This window comes from Macrotis lagotis, chromosome 1 (assembly GCF_037893015.1).
Source record: "Macrotis lagotis isolate mMagLag1 chromosome 1, bilby.v1.9.chrom.fasta, whole genome shotgun sequence".
Taxonomy (NCBI): Eukaryota; Metazoa; Chordata; class Mammalia; order Peramelemorphia; family Peramelidae; genus Macrotis; species Macrotis lagotis.
The window spans coordinates 486,468,391-486,488,037 of NC_133658.1; the positions used below are offsets into that span (position 1 = coordinate 486,468,391).

A 19,647-nucleotide genomic window follows, 5' to 3' on the forward strand; every position below is an offset into this window, starting at 1 on the left:
TTTGGTTTTATAAAATGTTTTTATTAAAATGTACTTGATAAATGTCAACAAACACGAACTAGAGAAAAACAAAGGGGAGGGGGTAGCTAGGTGGCACAGTAAATATAGCATTGGCCCTGGAGTCAGGAGGACTTGAATTCAAACTCAGTCTCAGACATTTGCTAGTTGACCCTGGGGAAGTCACTTAACTCTTGATTAGCTTCAAAACCAAAAACCAAACCAAACAAAAAGAGATGGGAGAAACTAAACTTTCTTCTAGTATGTAGGTCCCCCCCACCAAGCAAACTTTTTTTTAAAGCAAATTTTAAATGGTAGTTCAGAAGTCTTGTGTATCTGTCCCCTTCTGTTCATTTTTCAATGTATTAATAATTTTTTCTTTTCTTCCTTAAAGTATTACTATTGCCATTTTAACCATCCACTCTCTAATTCTCCCATTAAAGAGAATAATAAAAGCCCTACCTTGCAATAAATAGAGCCAGCCAAAATGAATTTGTCCCAGGTTTTTTAAAATTCCTCCCCTCTTCATTTGCCATAACTTGTTCATCTCCCAATTAATGGAGAATTGCTTTCTTTTTAATTCTTTTCTGTAATAAAAAAGTGGCTAAAAATATTTATATAAATGTATTTTCTTTATCTTGCAGGATCTAGGGATTTAGAGTTGGAAGTTCTTAGAACTTCTCTCCTCACTTTACAATGAGGTGACTGATACCCAGAATTTTAACAACTTATTCACACAGAGGCAATATTCGAATCCATGTCTATCTTTTTGATATTTAAGCCTCACAGGGTTTCAGTGAATCAAAAGATAGGTAGACATGTTCAGTGATTTTTGAAGATATAGATCCAAAATGCAAAGGCCAGAATGGCTGAACTACCCCATCGATTCACCGAAAGTCCATTAGTGTGCCTCTCACAGTCTTTCCAATTGGGAATCCCCATTTTGTTATCTTTGCCAATCCAATAAACATTCAGGGGAATGAAAGTATTTTTAACTTGTATTTCATTAGCATTTTCAAGCATTTTTTTCTTATGGGTGTTGGCAGTTTGGCTTTTTCTCCCCTTCTGAAAAATCCCTGTTGATATCCTTTTATCTATTGAAGACTGGCTCTTATTCTTATATACTTTATCTATTTCACAAATAAACATAGACATATATGTATGTAAACATATATACACAAATATGTGTATGTATATACATACATACATACATATATATATATGAGGGTGTGGGTGCAAACATATATCCTCATTATTCTTGGATAGCAAATTGTCTCAAGAATTTTGCCAGTTTTCCTTCCAGCTGAGTATCTCTTAAAATCACTACACTGATTTTGTTTTGCAAATTTTTTTAGATTTAAGAAAAAAAAGTAAGGAACATGGGAGTGCTGGAGATAGATATACTGACAGATTGCTAGGAAAGTTACAAAATGCATAATGTATTAAAACTAACAATGGGATCATGAAAAATGTTAATATTTTCTGCAGAAAATATTTTAAATATACTTATAAATATATCAAAATCCATTAATTTACTGTTAATAATATACAGAGATTATAATATCCTTGTATGGAGGGACTGAACTATATTTTATCTCTGTATCTCCAATTCTTAATAATGTACCTCTTACAAACGAGTCACTTAATAAATGTTTTTGGAATTGATTGATGTTCAGTATTCTCTAAAAAGCTAGAGAAGTATATAATTGCATAAAATTGGGTAATTCAGTTAGTCAGAAAATTCACTTATGTAAAACACTTATTCCCTAAAAAAAGCTAAAGAAAAGAGGCTTAGTAGTGCCATACACAGAAGATATATTTGAACTATATTACTTCTTTCTCTATGTCTGCTACATGGAGAAGGAGACATATTTTTTTTCTAACTCCATAAAAATAGACTGTAGTAGTATTTGGCACCCCATGGCTGTATTAACAAATGCTATTTTGTGAAAGCTGATTAAAACATCTTTCTCCAAGCAGAAATCTGTCCTTAAGTATAGGATACATGATTCTCATCATTCTTTGGAATCTGCTGTATAAATTTAACTTCTTTACCATTCTTGATTAGAAACCACAACTAGATGGTGAGTTTGGTCTAGATCTGAGAGCACAAGAAGGTTGGGAAATTTTGTAGTGCTCTCCGGGATCCTAAGTTGCCCAATAAAACAAAAATCTATCCTTTAAACACAATATTTCTCTAATGTTATCTGGCATGAATCAAAGATGATGACAATCTTCGAAGCAGAGCTTAATTTGCATATGAGAGGGACCATAAAACAACATCATTTAGGAAAAGATCAGAAGAGAAGACTTACTGGGCATATATTAAGAACGAAAGACAATAGCCAGACAGCTAGTGCTAGAATACCACCTTCCAAGCATTAAAAGGAAGAATAGGAAGGCCTCCAGCACATTTGATGGCTCCTCTAGGGAGGGTCTATGGAAGGACAAGAGAATAACACAGGAAGATGGTGTGGAAAATTTCCAAGCAGCAGTAGTTCTTTTGTAATAATATTTCAAACCAGAAACTAACTGCCATGATCTTAAGTCTTTAAAGTAATTCCATAGTTTCTACATTTGTCCTTATGTTGATGAAAATTAATAAAAAATTAGGTTAATTCTGTTAATAAATTCACAGCTGTAATGCCTTTACTCCATCATTTTAATTACTTTTAAAAATCCATCTTAATTTGGTTATATAACTCTATCATCTATTCTCGATTCTAGCCAGGACTTTTTAAAAAAATAACTTTTTTTTGTGGTTCTTGAAGAACAGATATCGTTTCTTTCCTAATATCTTTATTAAAAAATTGAATGGCAGTCATCCTTTTTCCAAATAATGCATAAAACTAAAAATATAACTATATTATTTCAATTGAAGACATAACCAAGAGTCAAGTCTTATTTTTTTTTTATTCTCTCTCTCTCTCTCTCTCTCTCTCTCTCTTTTTTTTGCAAGGCAATGGGGTTAAGTTTAAGTGGCTTGCCCAAGGCCACACAGCTAGTTAATTATTAAGTGTCTGAGGCTGGATTTGAATGCAGGTACTGAATCCAGGGCTGGCGCTCTATCCACTGCGCCACCTAGCCACCCCTTTATTTTTTATTCTCAAAGTGATTAATTAGGAATAAAGCATTTCTTCAAGAAGCTGGAGATGACTCTATATCTAAACTTGGCAAATTGGGGACAAAACAAAAGAATGATTTAAGTAAACTTTCTGTACTTTCCACTCAGTTCCAAGTTACATTTGGAGCATCAATCACATTGATGACCTAGCCAGTATTATTAGGAAAAGATTATGGTCCATGTCAATTGATTAGTGAATAGATTTTCCAAAAAATAATCAGTTTAGAATAATTCTGAAACTTTATTATAATCATAACTTATATCTGTTTAATACTTTTATATAAAAACAATTTGACATAGAACAATTTGTCAGTGTTTTTCCCCTTAAAAATAATCACAAAATTATTCAACTGAATGTATGAAGCAAAAATATAGACATGTTTTCTAAATTAGCCTCATTCGCCAGAGATAAACTCAGGTTGTTTTAATCTTGGTTCTGAGAGAAAAGTGTCAATATCCTTTTCTTCCTCTGAATCTTGATCTGGCATCCAGCTAAAAACATAAAAAGAGTTATTAAATCAAACATCTTGTAATTACTGAATTGTAACGAACATTACTGAATACAATTTTTTTGGGGGGGGTTTGCAAGGCAATGGGGTTAGGTGACTTGCCCAAGGTCACACAGCCAGATAATTATTAAATGTCTGCAGCTGAATTTGAATTCAGGTCCTCCTGACTCTAGGGCTGGTGCTCTATCCACTCTACCACCTAGCTGCCCCAAATATAATTTCTAATAAGGGTTCCCATATTAAGAGTAAACTTCAGGGGAAGGCAAAGAAAATATCAGAGATATTCTTCTCATCACCCACCTGAAAAAATTAAAAGGAATGAATTCAGAAGCTACAATTAAAAATGACTTTTAAATTAAATAAGCAATCACTTTCTTTAAAACTGGCATGGTAAAGGGGCAGCTGGGTGGCAGAGTCAATAAGAGTTGTAGAATCAGGAGGATCTGAATTTAAATCTAGCCTTAGACATTAAATAATTACCTAGCTGTGTGGCCTTGGGCAAGTCAATTAACCCCACTGTGTTGCCAAAAAAAAAAATTGGGGAAAAAACCAACTAGCATGATACAATATTGTTTCTGCTCATTCAATCCTGGCTCATATACTCCCTTGGGTAAATCAAACTAATCAGCTGTAAAACTGAGGCAGGTGAAACTAAACTAGATAGCTTCTGATATCCCTTCTAGCTCTCAATCTATGATCCTGGGAACTACTCTATATTATTAACACTAATGCAGGGAAGCAATGAAGCAGAAAATTGCAAAATTATTTATGTTATTTTCTAAAAGGTTAAAATCTTCTTTTCCAGTTTGAATATCAATGAAATATTAGGAATTAGAAAGCAAGAAAAAAAATTCAAAAGAAGAAACCTGAGCAGGGTAATGTTGATGCCACTGGATTAAACTTAACATTATAATTTAGAAAACAGAGATTCACAGTTAAACCAATTAAATTTTGCTTAGGTAAATATTAAAATGTACTGTCAGTTCTTATATAACACAACACATTTAAATATTCAAATAAGAACTTTGAAAGTCAAAGTGGAGTAGGGTTCCATGTGAACAACAGTTGAACATGGGTCAGTTGGTCCTGAGAGATAGGAGCGTGCCATCCCTGTTGTCTTCAGTCAGCTGAAAGGGAGTCAGGTTCAGATCCCCTAATCTGGAGTGGTGGAGATAGGTGCCACAAAGGGTCCAGTGCAGTAATGTGACCAATTCCAGTAAGAGTTCTCTTTTCTTTGTGAAGGGCAGGGTCACCCTGGAATAGGTTCACCTTGAGAAAGGGGCTTGCACCTTGGAAAGCATTTCAGTTCCAATGGCATACAATCAGATATTGTCATAGTACTGACTATCAAAACTCAAAGATGAAAGGTTTGAAAAGAAAGATCATACTGATGATTAGCCCACTGAGTGATAGGTTAGGATGTACCACGTTGCCGAATATTATCATCACACAGCATAGGCTAGTGCTTGCCCAGAACTGTTGACATGTGGTAGATGACTCACTGATACAGGAGGAATCAAAATCATTTAAGGTCAAGAGACTTCCACAGTAAACAGTCCTGTTTTCTAAAAATCAGGCCCTGGGGATCTAATGATTCTGATAAAGGCAAGTGAGAAGGATGCCTTGCACAGCATACCTCTCACTATAATAAACATAATTGTGTACCTCATGCCTCAAATCATTTGGTTGGTAGATTTTGTCATCTTTTGATGTGGAGGACTAATAGTTGTAACACAACACATACTCCCCAAAAGCACCTTGTTATGCAAAACTGCATAATAAAAACCATACATCCTATAGGGAAAATGGGATAAAGGTACAATGTTTAAAAACTTTATCAGTGAAACATAAAGCAAGCACTTGTATATATATCAAATGGTTAAGAAGTACATTAGTACTACAATAATTAGTAACCAATGTCTTTGACCTTGAGCTGCTACTGTTTGCACAATGGGCAAACTGCCAACTCTGGGGATGGACCTAGGGAACTTTAGTTTAGGGCATAAGATAAGGTAGGGTTAGAGGTAGTATGAACCATCGCTTCTCTGCTTACAACTCCAACTTGCACTATAAAGGAGTGGGCCCCAGAAGGTGATAGCTTATGAGTTATTAAGAGTGATACAATTTGGAGTACTTTTGCTGTTGATGGAGGAAGAAATAACTCAGAAGCAAACTTTAAATTTGCCTTATTCTCAAAATGGTCCCCAATATATCAATCATGTTAATCAAAACTTGTGTTTTTGAAACACCTGCTATAACAGAACTGATTATTGGTGCTTTGTTAATGAACCTAAACTAAGAGGGGAACATGTTGAGCAACAGGAAACTAGTTTGACATTAAAAATAGATATAAATAGAGTGGACTCTGCAGTAACTAGGTGGCACAGTGGATAGAGCACCGGCCTTGGAGTCAGGAGGACCTGAGTTCAGATACAGCCTCAGACATTTAATAATTAGCTAGCTGTCTGACTTTGGACAAGTTACTTAACTCCATTGTCTTGCAAAATAAAAAATTTTTAAATAAAATATAGAATGGACTTTGTGTGTGAGTCTCTCCATCAATAGTTTTAAGTGAGATGATCTGGATTTAAATCAACAATTACCTGGATGACCTTGAGCTTAATCTTAATCTCTTTCTCTCTGTTTCAAACTTAATCTCTTAAATTTCATGTCTGTAAAATGGGAATAATAATTCTTTATCAACAACAAAAATATGAGCTGGGTTCATTGAATGAGGTATACATACTTTTCCCCCAGAAATGAATAATATCTTAGAGCACCAGAAGTCTTGCAGAAATCTTCCTAACATCAACCTTCCAAAATTTTCCCGAGCTTCATCTAACTGTATCATCTTATATTTTAGAGAATTACAGAATTGTAAAGTTTAAAAAGATCTTAGAGCAGATAATCATTCTTAACATTCTTATTATGAACTGAAAAAATCAACAAACATAACATTTCCATACACAAAGAAAATGAGGATAATGTATGAAACTGTAAATCAATTACATAACTTTTTTTCTAAAGTATCTATTAAATTTAACACAACAGAAACATTACCTTGCTCATCTGTTTCCCCCTTTAAGTTTTCTTCTGCCTTCTTCTGTGTAATGTTTCATTGATAGCTAAACCCCTTAAATCTTTGATATCTCTAAACAACATTCTTTCCATCTTGCCAAATTACTTCCACTGCTTCTAATCATTCTAAGTTAGAACCTTTCTGTCCTTAGCATATGTGTATCTGCATAAGACTAAGTTCAGAGGAGGTACTGACTAGCTTGAATGCATAATGACTCGCAGCAACTTTTGTCCACTTAATTCTCTCCAGAGGTTAGATAATTAACACAACTATTAAAGTATAGCAGAAGCAAAATAATGCCAGAGATTTTTTGACTACTGCAATAGTTTGCGAGATTCACTCAAAAGTCCTTGGACTTGGGGGTAGCTAGGTGGCGAAGTGGTTACAGCACTAGTCATGGAGTCAGGAGGACCTGAGTTCAAAGTCAACCTCAAACACTTAATAATTGCCTAGCTGTGTGACCTTGGGTAAGTCACTTAACCCCATTGCCTTGAAAAAAATCAAAAGTCCTTGGACTTTTCACTTACTGTAAGGAATTGGCCACTATTCACTATGTAAAAACTTTGCAAAAATCATATATTCTTCCTTAGTTTATAAAACAACTCAATCATAATTCCTCAAATGAATATCTCACTATTTCTAATTTCCTGCTTATTTGATAGCCACTTACCATTGACCTTTTGCATTCAAAAAATGAGTATTTCAAAGCTTTGCAGTTTCCTTCCTTCAAACACTGTCGAGGAGTTTTTCCTTCCTGTAATATATAAGACAATATAAAGTGAATATCTGGGAAATTCCCTCACAAAAAATATGGCCTCTTCTATTTCATCAATACTAATGCATCAATGGTTTATTTCATTTATGCCAAAGACCCAAGGCAAAGTTTCCCTTCTATAGATTTTGAGGAATATCAATCAAAGAACTGAACAGGATAAATAACAATGGGACTAAGGACAACATGACTGAATATAGAACTGAGGCTCAGGGAACAACATGACTGGTTAAGAGGGGCTAGCAACACCTTCCACTTGCTCCACATGCTCCCTCAACCTAAGAAGTGCTCATTGTTTGAGGTAAGGTGCAAGGTGATAACAAACTACCTCTTTTAGGAGAGCAAATCAGATATCCCAGAAGGATATAGTAGACTCAACTTCCTTGTGTTCACATGCAGACCCCAAGGACAGCTAAATTCCTTGAGGAAAGATCAGTGTTTAATAGGAGAGTTGGATCTCTAAAATGAACCTATTAAAGACCAGCTGAATTCTGAAGTAAATTTAGAGACAAGGAACCATGACTTAAGCAACTGCAGGACAAAGTCAATTAATTATAATTAGGATCAATTAGAAAATTATACAAGATCAACCAGAACACCTCCTACCCCCTCCCACTACCTTTACCACCACTACTTATAATAAATGCTTGAAAACAAGCTCTCTGGGTGGGAAAAAGTATACAGGACAGACTTTTCAGTAAGCTGCATAAATAACCCTTTTTCATCTGGACAAGCAACACAACAATAATTCAAGCCCAGAACTAGAGGAATTGCCAATGTCTGAAGTTCAAATGCTCACAGTGAAAATTTTTTTAAATTTATTTTTATTCTCATTTTGTACAAATGTTTTTTTACATTAATAAAATATTCTTGTTTACAAGTAAACAAAATACCCCTCCTCCCCCATGAATATAGACTTGTTTGGGCTAAAAAAGTAAAGGGGAGATAAAAAAATTAACATAAAAAATAATAATAGTAATAATTGTAGGTATGGCCAGGTGGCGCAATGGACGAAGCACCAGCCCTGGAGCCACAAGCACCCGAGTCCATATCCAGCCTCCTAAACCCAACAATCACCCAGCCGTGTGACATGCAAGCCACCCTATCCCCAATGCCCTGCAAAAACCAAAAAAAAAAAAAAAAAAAAGGAAAAAAAGACCCAAAACAAAATAAAATAGTAATAATAGTAGGGGTGGCTGGGTGGCAGACAGAGCATTGGCCCTTGAGCCAGGAGCACCGGGTCCGAATCCGGCCCCAGACACCCAAAGATCACCCTGCTATGTGGCCCCAGGCAGGCCATCCAGCTCCACTTGCCCTGCACCCTCCCCCAAATAATAATAACAAAAAATGTGCTTGAGTCTTTGTTCCAACACCAACACCTCTGTCATGGGTGTATCTCATTCTTTATGATAAGTCCATCACAAAAGTTATTTCCATATTTTTCCACCTTTGCCATTGCTGATCGCAACTCCCTCCTTTCTTATTTCTCCACTACCATGTACTCTATTTTCTCTCTCCTTTCACTATGACTCTGCTGTAGGGTCGCTGAGTGGCACAGCAGACAGATCCCTGGTCCTGGGGCCAAGAAGCCCTGAGCCCGCATACCACCCCTTAGGCCCAGAATCCACCTGGCCCTGTGGTCCTGGGCAGGCCTTCCATTCCCAGCCCCTTGCAAGAAATAAAAAAGAAAATGTGTTATATCTGACCACTCTCCCCCCATGGTCCATCCTCTCCTCCTTTATTCACATCCCCACCCCTTCCCCCTGCTCCCCCCTCCTTCTTACTCCAGATGTCTATACCCCATTGAGTATATTTGCTGTTTCCTCTCCTAGCCATCTCTAATGAGAGCAAAGTTTCCCTCATTCCCCCTTGCCTCCCCCCTTCCATATCATTGCAATAGCTCATTGTAATAAAAAAAAAAATCTTATGTGAAATATCTTGGACTATTCCCCCTCTCCTTTTTCTTTCTCCCATTCCATTTCCCTTTTTTTCTATTGACTCCATTTTTACATCATATTTTATCTTCGAATTCAGCTTTCTCCTGTGCTTCAACTATAAAAGCTCTCTACCTGCTCTATTAACTGAGAAGGTTCATATATGAGAGTATTATCAGTGTCATTTTTCTATGCAGGAATACATGCAGTTCATCCTCATTAAGTCCCTCATATTTCCCCCCTCCTCCAATCTCCTTGCTTCACCTGAGTCCTGTATCTGAAGATCAAATCTTCTGTTCAGCTCTGGCCATTCCAAAAGGAACCTTCGAAATTCCCCTGGTTCATTGAAAGTCCCATCTTTTTCTCTGGAAGAGGACATTCAGCCTTGCTGGGTAGTTCATTCCTGGCTGCATTCTAAGCTCTCTTGCCTTCCGGTATATTGTATTCCAAGCCCTACCAGCTTCCAATGTAGCTGCTGCTAAGTCCTGTGTGATCCTGACTGCAGCTCCACGATATTTGAACTGTGTCCTTCTGGCTGCTTATAATATTTTCTCTTGGACTTGGGAGTTCTGGAACTTGGCTATAATATTACTAGGGGTTGGTTTTTTGGGATCTCTTTCTCGGGGGGATTGGTGGATTCCCTCCATTTCTATTTTGCCCTCTGATTCTAGAATATCAGGGCAATTTTCCTGTAGTAATTCTTTGAAAATGATGTCAAGGCTCTTTTCCTGATCATGACGTTCAGGTATTCCAATAATTTTTAAATTATCTTTCCTAAGTCTGTTTTCCATATCAGTTGTTTTTTCAATGAGATATTTCACATTTTCTTCTAATTTTTCATTTTTTTGGTTTTGAAGTATTGATTCCTGATTTCTGTTAAATTCATCAATCTCCCTGAATTCTATTCTTTGTCTGAAGGATTTCTTCTCCTCAGAGTTTTCTTATCTCTTTTTCCATCTGGCCAATTTTACTTTTTAAAGCATTCTTCTCCTCAATAACTTTTTGAACTGTTTTATCCATTTGACCTGAGCTGGTTTTTAGCATGCTATTTTCTTCAACATTTTTTTGGATTTCCTTGACTAAGCTGCTGACTTCATTTTCATGTTTTTCCTGCATCTCTCTCCTTTCTTTTCCCAGTTTTTCTTCCAACTCCCTCATTTGATTTTCAAAGTCTTTTTTGAGCTCTATCATAGCCTGAGCCCAATTTCTGTTTTTCTTGGAGTCTTTAGATGCAGGAGCTTATGCTTCCTCATCTTCAGACTGAGTATTTTGATCCTTCTTGGGCTCATTTGCAAAATATTTCTCAATGGTCTTCCTCTTGTTTTTTAGCTTGTTCATTTTCCCAGCCTAAGCCTGTTTTTTGGGGTGCTTCCTGAGCTTTTGGGATACTCCCACAAGGGTCTCAGTGTGTGAGGCTCTGTCCTCCCTCCTGGTCTGTGAATGCCCATAAGCGCCCCCCTCTGCCAAGGGGCTGAGATGGGGGGGGAGCCCTGCTGTTCTGGGGGGGGCCTAGACTGCAATCAGGATCTGAATGTGGTCAAAGCCCCGAAGTCCTGTTCCAGAGGCAGAGGACAGAGCTCTGCAGTCTCTCTTCACTCCCCTCCCTCAGCTCAATGGGCTCATGCCCTGGGGGCTCCTGCTTACCAGCTCTGTCTGCTTCTGTTTCCTAGATTAGGGCCGGGGAAAGACCATGCTGCTTGCAGTGTGCCCTGAGGGCTGGGCTCCACGTGCCGCTCTGGCAGAGGTCCTCCGCTGTTCCCCCACTTTGTGCCCAGTGCTCCTTGGGGTGCAGCTCAGGAGACTCCCCTGCTGCTGTGAGCTGAGACTCCCAGCGCCCTGGGGCTGCCTCCGGGAGGCTGAGGTTCTTTCCCTCTGGTGGGAAGCCCCTCCGATCCCGGGGAGCAGAGCCTTTCTGCTCTTTTCCAGGTTCCCTTGAGTAGGAGAACTGCCTCACTGGGACACTTTGTGGGTTCTGTCTCTCGAAAGTTTAGTTAGAGTCCTTAGCTGATGAATTTTATTAGAGAGCTCCTAAGACTTGATCCCTTCTCGTTGCCATCTTGGCTCCGCCCCCTCACAGTGAAAATTTTAACTGGCCCAAGCAGAACCCTGCTACAATCCCTATGGCACCTTAGTAAATGATTTAATAAGCTTCTGTGGTCAATACAATCATTGGTGGCCAATCTTTTGGTGATAAAATTTTCATTTTCTAATTATAATAGAATACAAATACAAATATAAAAAAGGATTATGGATTCAGAGGTCACCTAGAACATCTGTCACATTTGCCAGATGAAGGAAACTATGGCCCAGAAAAGTTAAAGGATTTGCCCCAAGTTTCAGAAGTAGCAAATGGCAAAATGGGAACCTAGAGGTTCTCAGACTCTTAATTTATCATTCTTTCTCCTGGTGAATCAATATTAGTGGTGCCTAATTGACAGTGTTCTAAACAGAGGTCAAGTTCACAAGGACAACAAAATCTATTTAATCTATAATGTACTCTTTTTTTTTTTGCAAGGCAAATGAAGTTAAGTGGCTTGCCCAAGACCACACAGCTCGGTAATTATTAAGTGTCTGAGGCCCTATTTGAACCCAGGTACTCCTGACTCCAGGGCCGGTGATCTATCCACTGCACCACCTAGGCACCCCTATAATGTACTGTTATACATACTGTACATTTCCTATAATTATCAGTAGGAAACATTAGATACAATACCAAAAAGTATTAAAAACAGTTCACATTTATTTAGTGCCACAAGTTTTTACCAAGGATTTTCCTTGAAATAATCCATGATTTTGGTATTGCCTTGTTCTCCCCTATCTTATTAAGATTTGTGAGGCATAGAAAGGTAATGATTTCTTCAGGGTAAAAGTTAATAAGCATCAAAGGATGAACACAAATCCAGGTCATCTTATCTCAAGACCAATACCCTTTTTATTACACCCTCAAGACTTCTTTAAATAGACTCATGCTTATATTAGTACTTGACAGAAAGCAAATTAGGAGAGATTGAAGACTTATGAAGATTTTGAAAAAGACCTGAAATGTTTTTAATATCTTAAGATAAAAGAGTCTTAGAGCTAAGATAGGATCTTGTAAATCATCTAATTCAACCTCCCTTCCATCACATAAGAAGAGTCACTCAGAGGAGTGAATTAAAAGTACTGGGTTTTGGGGACAGTTAAAAATATCTAGAAAGAACAGAGAATGAGAGAAACTTTCCTTAGTAAATTTTTCTAGGTAAAAGTTGAAAATAAAAGAATTAAAAGTATATACATATGGGGTGACTAGGTGGTGCAGTGGATAAAGCACCGGCCCTGGAGTCAGGAGTACCTGGGTTCAAATAGGGCCTCAGACACTTAATAATTACCGAGCTGTGTGGCCTTGGGCAAGCCACTTAACCCCATTTGCCTTGCAAAAACCTAAAAAAAAAATACATATGCATATATGAATAGAAAAGACATGAACCAGGAGTATAAAGAATAAATTTTATGAACATAAAGAGAAAGGGGAGACAGGAGAATCACTGTATACTATCTTCTTGAAGTAACTAAAAGAATCAAGAGGGGCAGCTAGGTGGCTCAGTGGATAGAGCACCATCCCGGAAGTCAGGTGGACTTTAGTTCAAATCTGGCCTCAGACACTCAATACTTAACTAGCTGTGTAACCTTGGGCCAAGTCACTTAAATTCATTGACTTGCAAAAAATAAAAATAAAATAGTCAAGAAAGGAGGACAGAGTTTAAACACTTGCTATTAACAGTCACTAAATGATATACCACAAAACTGCGGACAGTTTGAATTAAAGATTATGGAACAATCTTCACTGATGTGTTCAGATGTTCTTTAGATAAATATTTGTAATTTACCAAATGATTCTCACTCCATGAAAAAATATGTTTCAAAGAAGCTATTCAAAAACAAAAATGATCGAATTAAAATTTTTATAATCTAGGGGGGAAATAATCACTCCAATATATTACTGAGAGAACTGGCATGGTTTCTGGAAAACAATATATAACATACCATGAGTAACAAACCCTTCAACCCCAAAATTTCACTGTTAAGCCTCTATACTTAAAATATCAGAAAAATTAAAAAAAATGATTTATATAAATACTCAAATGTGAACTATATTGTAACAACAGAAATTAGTCAGCCAATATGTCAAAAGTTAGAGGAAAAGAAGTATATGGTATATTAATGTAAAAGAATATTTTAATGCCAAAAAATATAAATATGAAGTATATAAGGAAAGAAGGAAATATATCTTGTTCTTGCTATCTCCTCCACTAAAAAAGTTAGCTCCTTGCAAGTAAGAATTATTTCATTTGTATCCCCAGGGCCAAGCAAAGTGCCTAATAGATATTAGGCATTTAATAACTTGTTTATTTATGTGATGCAAAATGAAATCAGCAGAACCCAAACTGTATAAATATTAACAACAATTATATATTGAAAAAAACAACTAAGCCAGAGGTAAAACTTCATAAAGACTTGAAAAAGATCACAAAACAAAGATATCCTTTTCTGTTTGTAAACTCTACCTTGCAAAATAATGGTGAAAAGATTTCATTTTCATTGTGTCTGTTTTTCTGATTGTTTTTGTTGTTGAGCTGGAGGGGACTTCAGAGATCATATAGTGAGTGTATCCCCTTCATTTTAAATAAAGGAAATGGAGATCCAAGTTAAATGACTTACCAAGACCACACATATTCTCCAATTCTAGAGTCAGCATTCTGTCCCCAGAACTACCCTGGAAAAGGGCTACTAAGTTTAAAATAAAATTTTTATTTTTAAATTTCAAAATTAAATTTGACATTAAAAATGTTTGTTAGTAACCTATATGGGAACCAGAACAGTGTTTAAGATTCAGCCAAAGAAGAGCTCAATTAAGACACAATCCCTACACCTAAGATTACAATTTAGAAACACACAAAATAAGGGCAGTTAGGAGACAAAGTGGATACAGTGTCATGCATACAGTAAAGATTTGAGTTCAAATCCAGTTTCAAACATTTGCTAGTTGTGTGACTCAGAGCAAATCACTTAAACCATGTTTGCCTCAGGTTCCTCATCTATAAAATGAGATTAAAAAAAACCCCAAATGAATTCATTAAAAGTCAGAGATGACTGAGCAACATTACAAAATAGCAACTAAACACTAGTAAGAAGTAGGGCATATTAACTGTTTTCCAAATTACAAGATGAAATTATGATAGAAATGCCTTTTTTAAATGAATATCCTAATTATTTTTTTGTAATTTATCATTATCTATTTATTTTAAATAATTGAAGTAAGGGGAGGCTAGGTGGGGCAGTGGATAAAGCACCACCAGCATGGTCTCAGACACTTAATAATTACCTAGCTGTGTGGCCTTGGGCAAGCCACTTAACTCCATTGCCTTGCAAATAAACAAACAAACAAACAAATAATTGAAGTAAGCTTAACTACACTGAAAGCTACAGGAAACACTGCAATTTCTTTGGAAACAACTGATATTATATACAACAGGTCTAAAAAAGTTTACAATTTGAGGTAAAGCATTTAGAGCAGTACACTATCTATTCTGTTGTTAAATAAAACTTTGTTTCAGTCTACCTACCAATCAATCCTGACTAATACAATTATGAGTTCAATGAATATTTTGCTAGACAGACCTATAAGCATGAATGGGGTGCAACAGGAAGAGGAATGAGAGACACAAAGCAGTATAGAAGCAAGCACATTCCCCTGAAGTTTGTCCTGACTAAAGTCATTCAGCCACATCACTAAAATGTTACAGACAAATCCGACTAAATTTCATTTTAATATGTTTGATCAATGGTCCTTGTCCCCCCCCAAATTTTGAATTTAACACCAAAAAGCATTTCCACAGAAAAGATAAGACAAATTGCCAACTGAATATCATAAATGTGACTTGCTTAAAAAAACTCATAAATCTAAACTATTTTCAAAACTGTCCTTTTCTATGCTTCCTTCTAATTTCTTTCTACATTTTTCTGCGTACTTTTTCAAATATTTCAAAGCTTCCTTTTTTTTCTTTTTTTGGGGGGGCATTGCCTTTAATACTTTCCCTACCCCTTTACCCAATTAAAAAAAAAACACAAGGAAATAAAAACCCTCTTTTAACAAGCAAGCATAGTCAGGCAGAAACATGATAACTTGCATGAAAACTACATCCAAAATAGCTGTCTCCTTTCCCACTTAAAGTCCATCAAATATGTCAGGAGGCAGCTAACATGCTTCATCATTCTCTGTAAACATGGCTGGCTGTTTTGGTCAGTTTTTAAATCTTTTACAATGTTATGAAACGCTAAATTCTTGTCTTAGTTGTTCTTTGTATCAGTTCAATTATCTCGATTCTCTTAAATTATCTCATCATTTAAGATGCAATAATATTCCATTATATTTATATACCACAGTTTGTTCAGTAATTCTCCAACAATTGGACATGCCATTAGATTCCTGTTCTTTTCAACAGCCCCCCAACCCTTTCCCAGATTGAGTTTATGTTGCTTTGCCTCATTACCTCTCTGGTATTATCCCTTTTTCCTCACCCCCCCCCCCCCACAAACCAGTTTCTTTCCCTTTGGAGTTCAAGGTATCCACAACAAACTTGTATGCTACAAATGTACATGGGTATAAGAAAATACTCAACTATTCCCAATGTCCCAGACATGAATTATCATCTAACACCTACTTCTCCCTATCTTCTACTTGATGCATGTATACCCTTCTTCTCATGTGTCTCAATTATTAGAACCAACTTTCACATCCCTCTTCCTTCCTTCTACATTAGTATATTATTGTTATTCTCCCTTTTCCTGTTTTACAACCTTCAGAACAAATCTATTCTTCCCAAATCCTCCTGTTTTTCTTAATTCCCTCAATACATTTTTTTAAATTTTATTGAAGGCAATGGGGTTAAGTGATTTGCCCAAGCTCACACAGCTAGGTAATTGTTAAGTGTCTGATGTCTGAGGTCACATTTGAACTCAGATCCTTCTGACTCCTGACTCTATCCCCCCACAAGACTTTTTGAAGACATTAAGGTTCCATTTCTTCTAACTACTCAAATTTATATTTTCAAGTTTTCTAAATCTTCTGTTTTCCTTTCAGAGTTCCTACTCAGCTATGGTCTTTTCAACAGAAATACAAACTACAAAAGTTCTGGCAGTAAAATATGAGGTCAGGAAAGAAATAGGCAGTACTTCTAGAACTTCTCTTCAGAGCTTCTTCACTATCACCCCAGTGAGTTCATTATTATAAGTGATTTCTGGATGAATTACTCCTTTACCAAAACTAACCACCATTTTTTTGCAACTTAAAGCCTTAGAGAGCCTCAAGAATACTACCCTTACCTCTTGTCCTTTAGGACATTCTAATGGAGAATGAAAACAGATGGTTGCTGTTTGTCTTCCTTTCTCAAAGAAGACCATGATATCAGAGATGTGATGGCCACGATATGCATGCAAGTGAACTTGAGGACTGTGCAAAGTCATCAGCCTTACTTTCTCCTTGAGAGCCATCTGGGTTCAATCACCAGATAGGAATCAGAATGACTGGAGATGGTCCTGGATGCAGAAGGAGACCTTGATCTTTTTAACCTAGCCTTTTAACAACTCTCAGTCTGACTGTTCAATCTGACCATTCAATCACCTGTTCAGTGATTAAGACTAGGTAAGAAATAAATGAAATGGAGGGGGGGCCTCTTTAATCTAGTTCCCCCCCCCCAACAACTACAACAACCAAAAAAACAATCAAGAAGGATAAGACCCTCAGGGTTTCTGGCCAAAACATTAACAATTACTATTTACAATCACTCTTGTTCAATATCAGGACCCAACAATAACCAAGTGGGGCTTGGCTAGGAGCTACTGTTGGCCCAATCACCAGAGTGATGTAAGGCCCCTAAGCAAGATAACTTGCCAGGTTTTGATAAAAGCAAATTTAACAAGTCTACTGATTACAACTATGTAAAAATTGATCTTTGCTCATGAAACAAGACATTAGTAGTTTTAATATTCATTTGAAAAGCACATTACATAGCTTGTCTTGAAGCTAGATCAGTCTCCAAGATCTCCAAGAACCATCCTAAGACCCTCTTAGTAGTCTTTGAGGCTCTCTAAGGCTTTAAGTTGCAAAAAAATGGTGGTTAGTTTTGGTAAAAGGAGTAATTCATCCAGAAATCACTTATAATAATGAACTCACTGGGGTGATAGTGAAGAAGCTCTGAAGAGAAGTTCTAGAAGTACTGCCTATTTCTTTCCTGACCTCATATTTTACTGCCAGAACTTTTGTAGTTTGTATTTCATGTTTCATTTCTTCTAGCTATCATGTAGTCACTGTGGAAAATCCATTCTTTCCTTTTTGTGTTCTGCATTTTCTTTGGAATTATTAGTGTAGATTTTTAGGTATCTTTCTTCATATAAGTGTCTTTGGTTTACTTATCTTCCCAAACTTACTTCTTAAAACTGAGGCTTTGTAGCAGGATTAGGCTCTCACTCTGAAGCACTTTTGGATGTTGTGATTGACCCTGCTTGGTTTTCAGTGGCCATCTGGATTTCTGAGATGATTACCATAAGATTGTATAGTTGAGATACAGATTAACCTTTAAACTCTTTCTTGGTGTCTTATAACAGTCTGGGATGTTCCAATCTGAACAACTGCTATGACTATCACTGCTATTCCTAAGGGCTTCCAGAGAAACTTCACTCTTACTATCTTCTGCTTATAGAAGTTAAAGGTGTCTCTTAGAATTGTCAGTGAATTCTAGCTTGTATACCTTGGGTATGGGATTCTAACTTTTTTTTGTGCAATTTTTGGCATGACAGAAAACACATTGTTTTCATTAAATTATTCAGTCTGGAGCTATTTTTAGCTTTTTCCTGGAAGTCAAATTTGGGAGTTTGTACTGTCCACCTCCACTTAGTCATTTTGGCTTGGAAGTCTCAATGACTCATATTTTATTACTACCCTATGTAATATCATTTCCCCTAACATTATGTTTTCACAGAACTATTTAAAGATATTATGAAGAGAATACTTGTTCAGGTAAATTAACACTTCTTCAGGAAAGAATAATGAAGTTAGAGTATACAAATTCCAAATCTGAAAAAATAGCTATGTGGCTAGGTAAATCAATGTGCCTCCCTTTGCAATATATTTTACAGCATATATCAATTGGACTGAAATCAATTACTACATCTTCCATAATTATAGCTTCAAACAGTGTGAATTCAAATATATGCAACCATTATAGGGGATTCATTATTGACACCAATAGGGATCTGGCTGTAATACATGATTTCAATAAAGTTGGCTTGGTAAATACGAGCTCTTGTCATTAGATGGTAAAACATGATAGAAACAGATAAAAAAAGTTAAAAAAAAAGGTATCACAGGGCGGCTAGGTGGCACAGTGGAGAAAGCACTGGCCCTGGAGTCAGGAGTACCTGGGTTCAAATCCAGTCTCAGACACTTAATAATTACCTAGCTGTGTGGCCTTGGGCAAGTCATTTAACCCCATTTGCCTTGCAAAAACCTAAAAAAAAGGTATCACAAAGTAGTATCAAACTTATTTAAATTTATCTAACTTTATACATCTACTATTTAAGCAGATAAATAAAGCACTGGTGAACAAAAATGGTGTGAATAAGGAAAAACATATAAGAGTTGATTGGACAAAGTTATGTTTAATACACAAATAATTTGTAGGGCATAAGTTCAGTTAAGACATCTAAAACACTGAAGGCAACAATGCATACTGCTTTCTGGAACAGTTTTGTTTGTTAATGTTTGGAGTACAAATTAAATGTGCAAAATTAGCCTCTACTTAATGATTCTTAATTATTATAATGTATTATTTAACACTCCATTTTAACTCTGATGAGCACTTCCAATTTTGCTATGAAATTTGGAAGGCATGCAAAAATACTAAATATATATATATATATATATAATATAAAATATATATAGTGCAAAATGTTAACAATATGACTGAATAAGACATTTCAAATGCCACTTCCATGTAACCCTTTCCTGATTCTCACCATGATAGCTCCTTCATCTAAGCCTCATGGAAGGCTAGTTGAACTTTTGTGTAATTATAATGAAATGTTTCAGTTTCAGTTATTCTGTTAGTAAGCTAGAGGGCATCAATCTATCGGTATCTCCTCCAATCTATTTTTAAATTTACTGAATGGAATCTTGTACAGGATAGCCGAAAAAC

General features: G+C 36.3%; 1 protein-coding gene across 1 annotated transcript in view; it reads right to left on the minus strand.

Annotated features, from left to right (window-relative positions):
- Positions 1–19,647, minus strand: part of COA5 (cytochrome c oxidase assembly factor 5) — a 21,521-nt gene continuing 1,874 nt past the window's right edge. The window contains exons 2-3 of the mRNA XM_074213747.1: positions 7,380–7,463; positions 1–3,613 (exon numbers count right to left, since the gene is read on the minus strand). Coding sequence (XP_074069848.1) covers positions 3,572–3,613; positions 7,380–7,463 — 126 coding nt within the window. The 3' untranslated portion in view covers positions 1–3,571. The remainder of the gene's footprint in view (positions 3,614–7,379; positions 7,464–19,647) is intronic.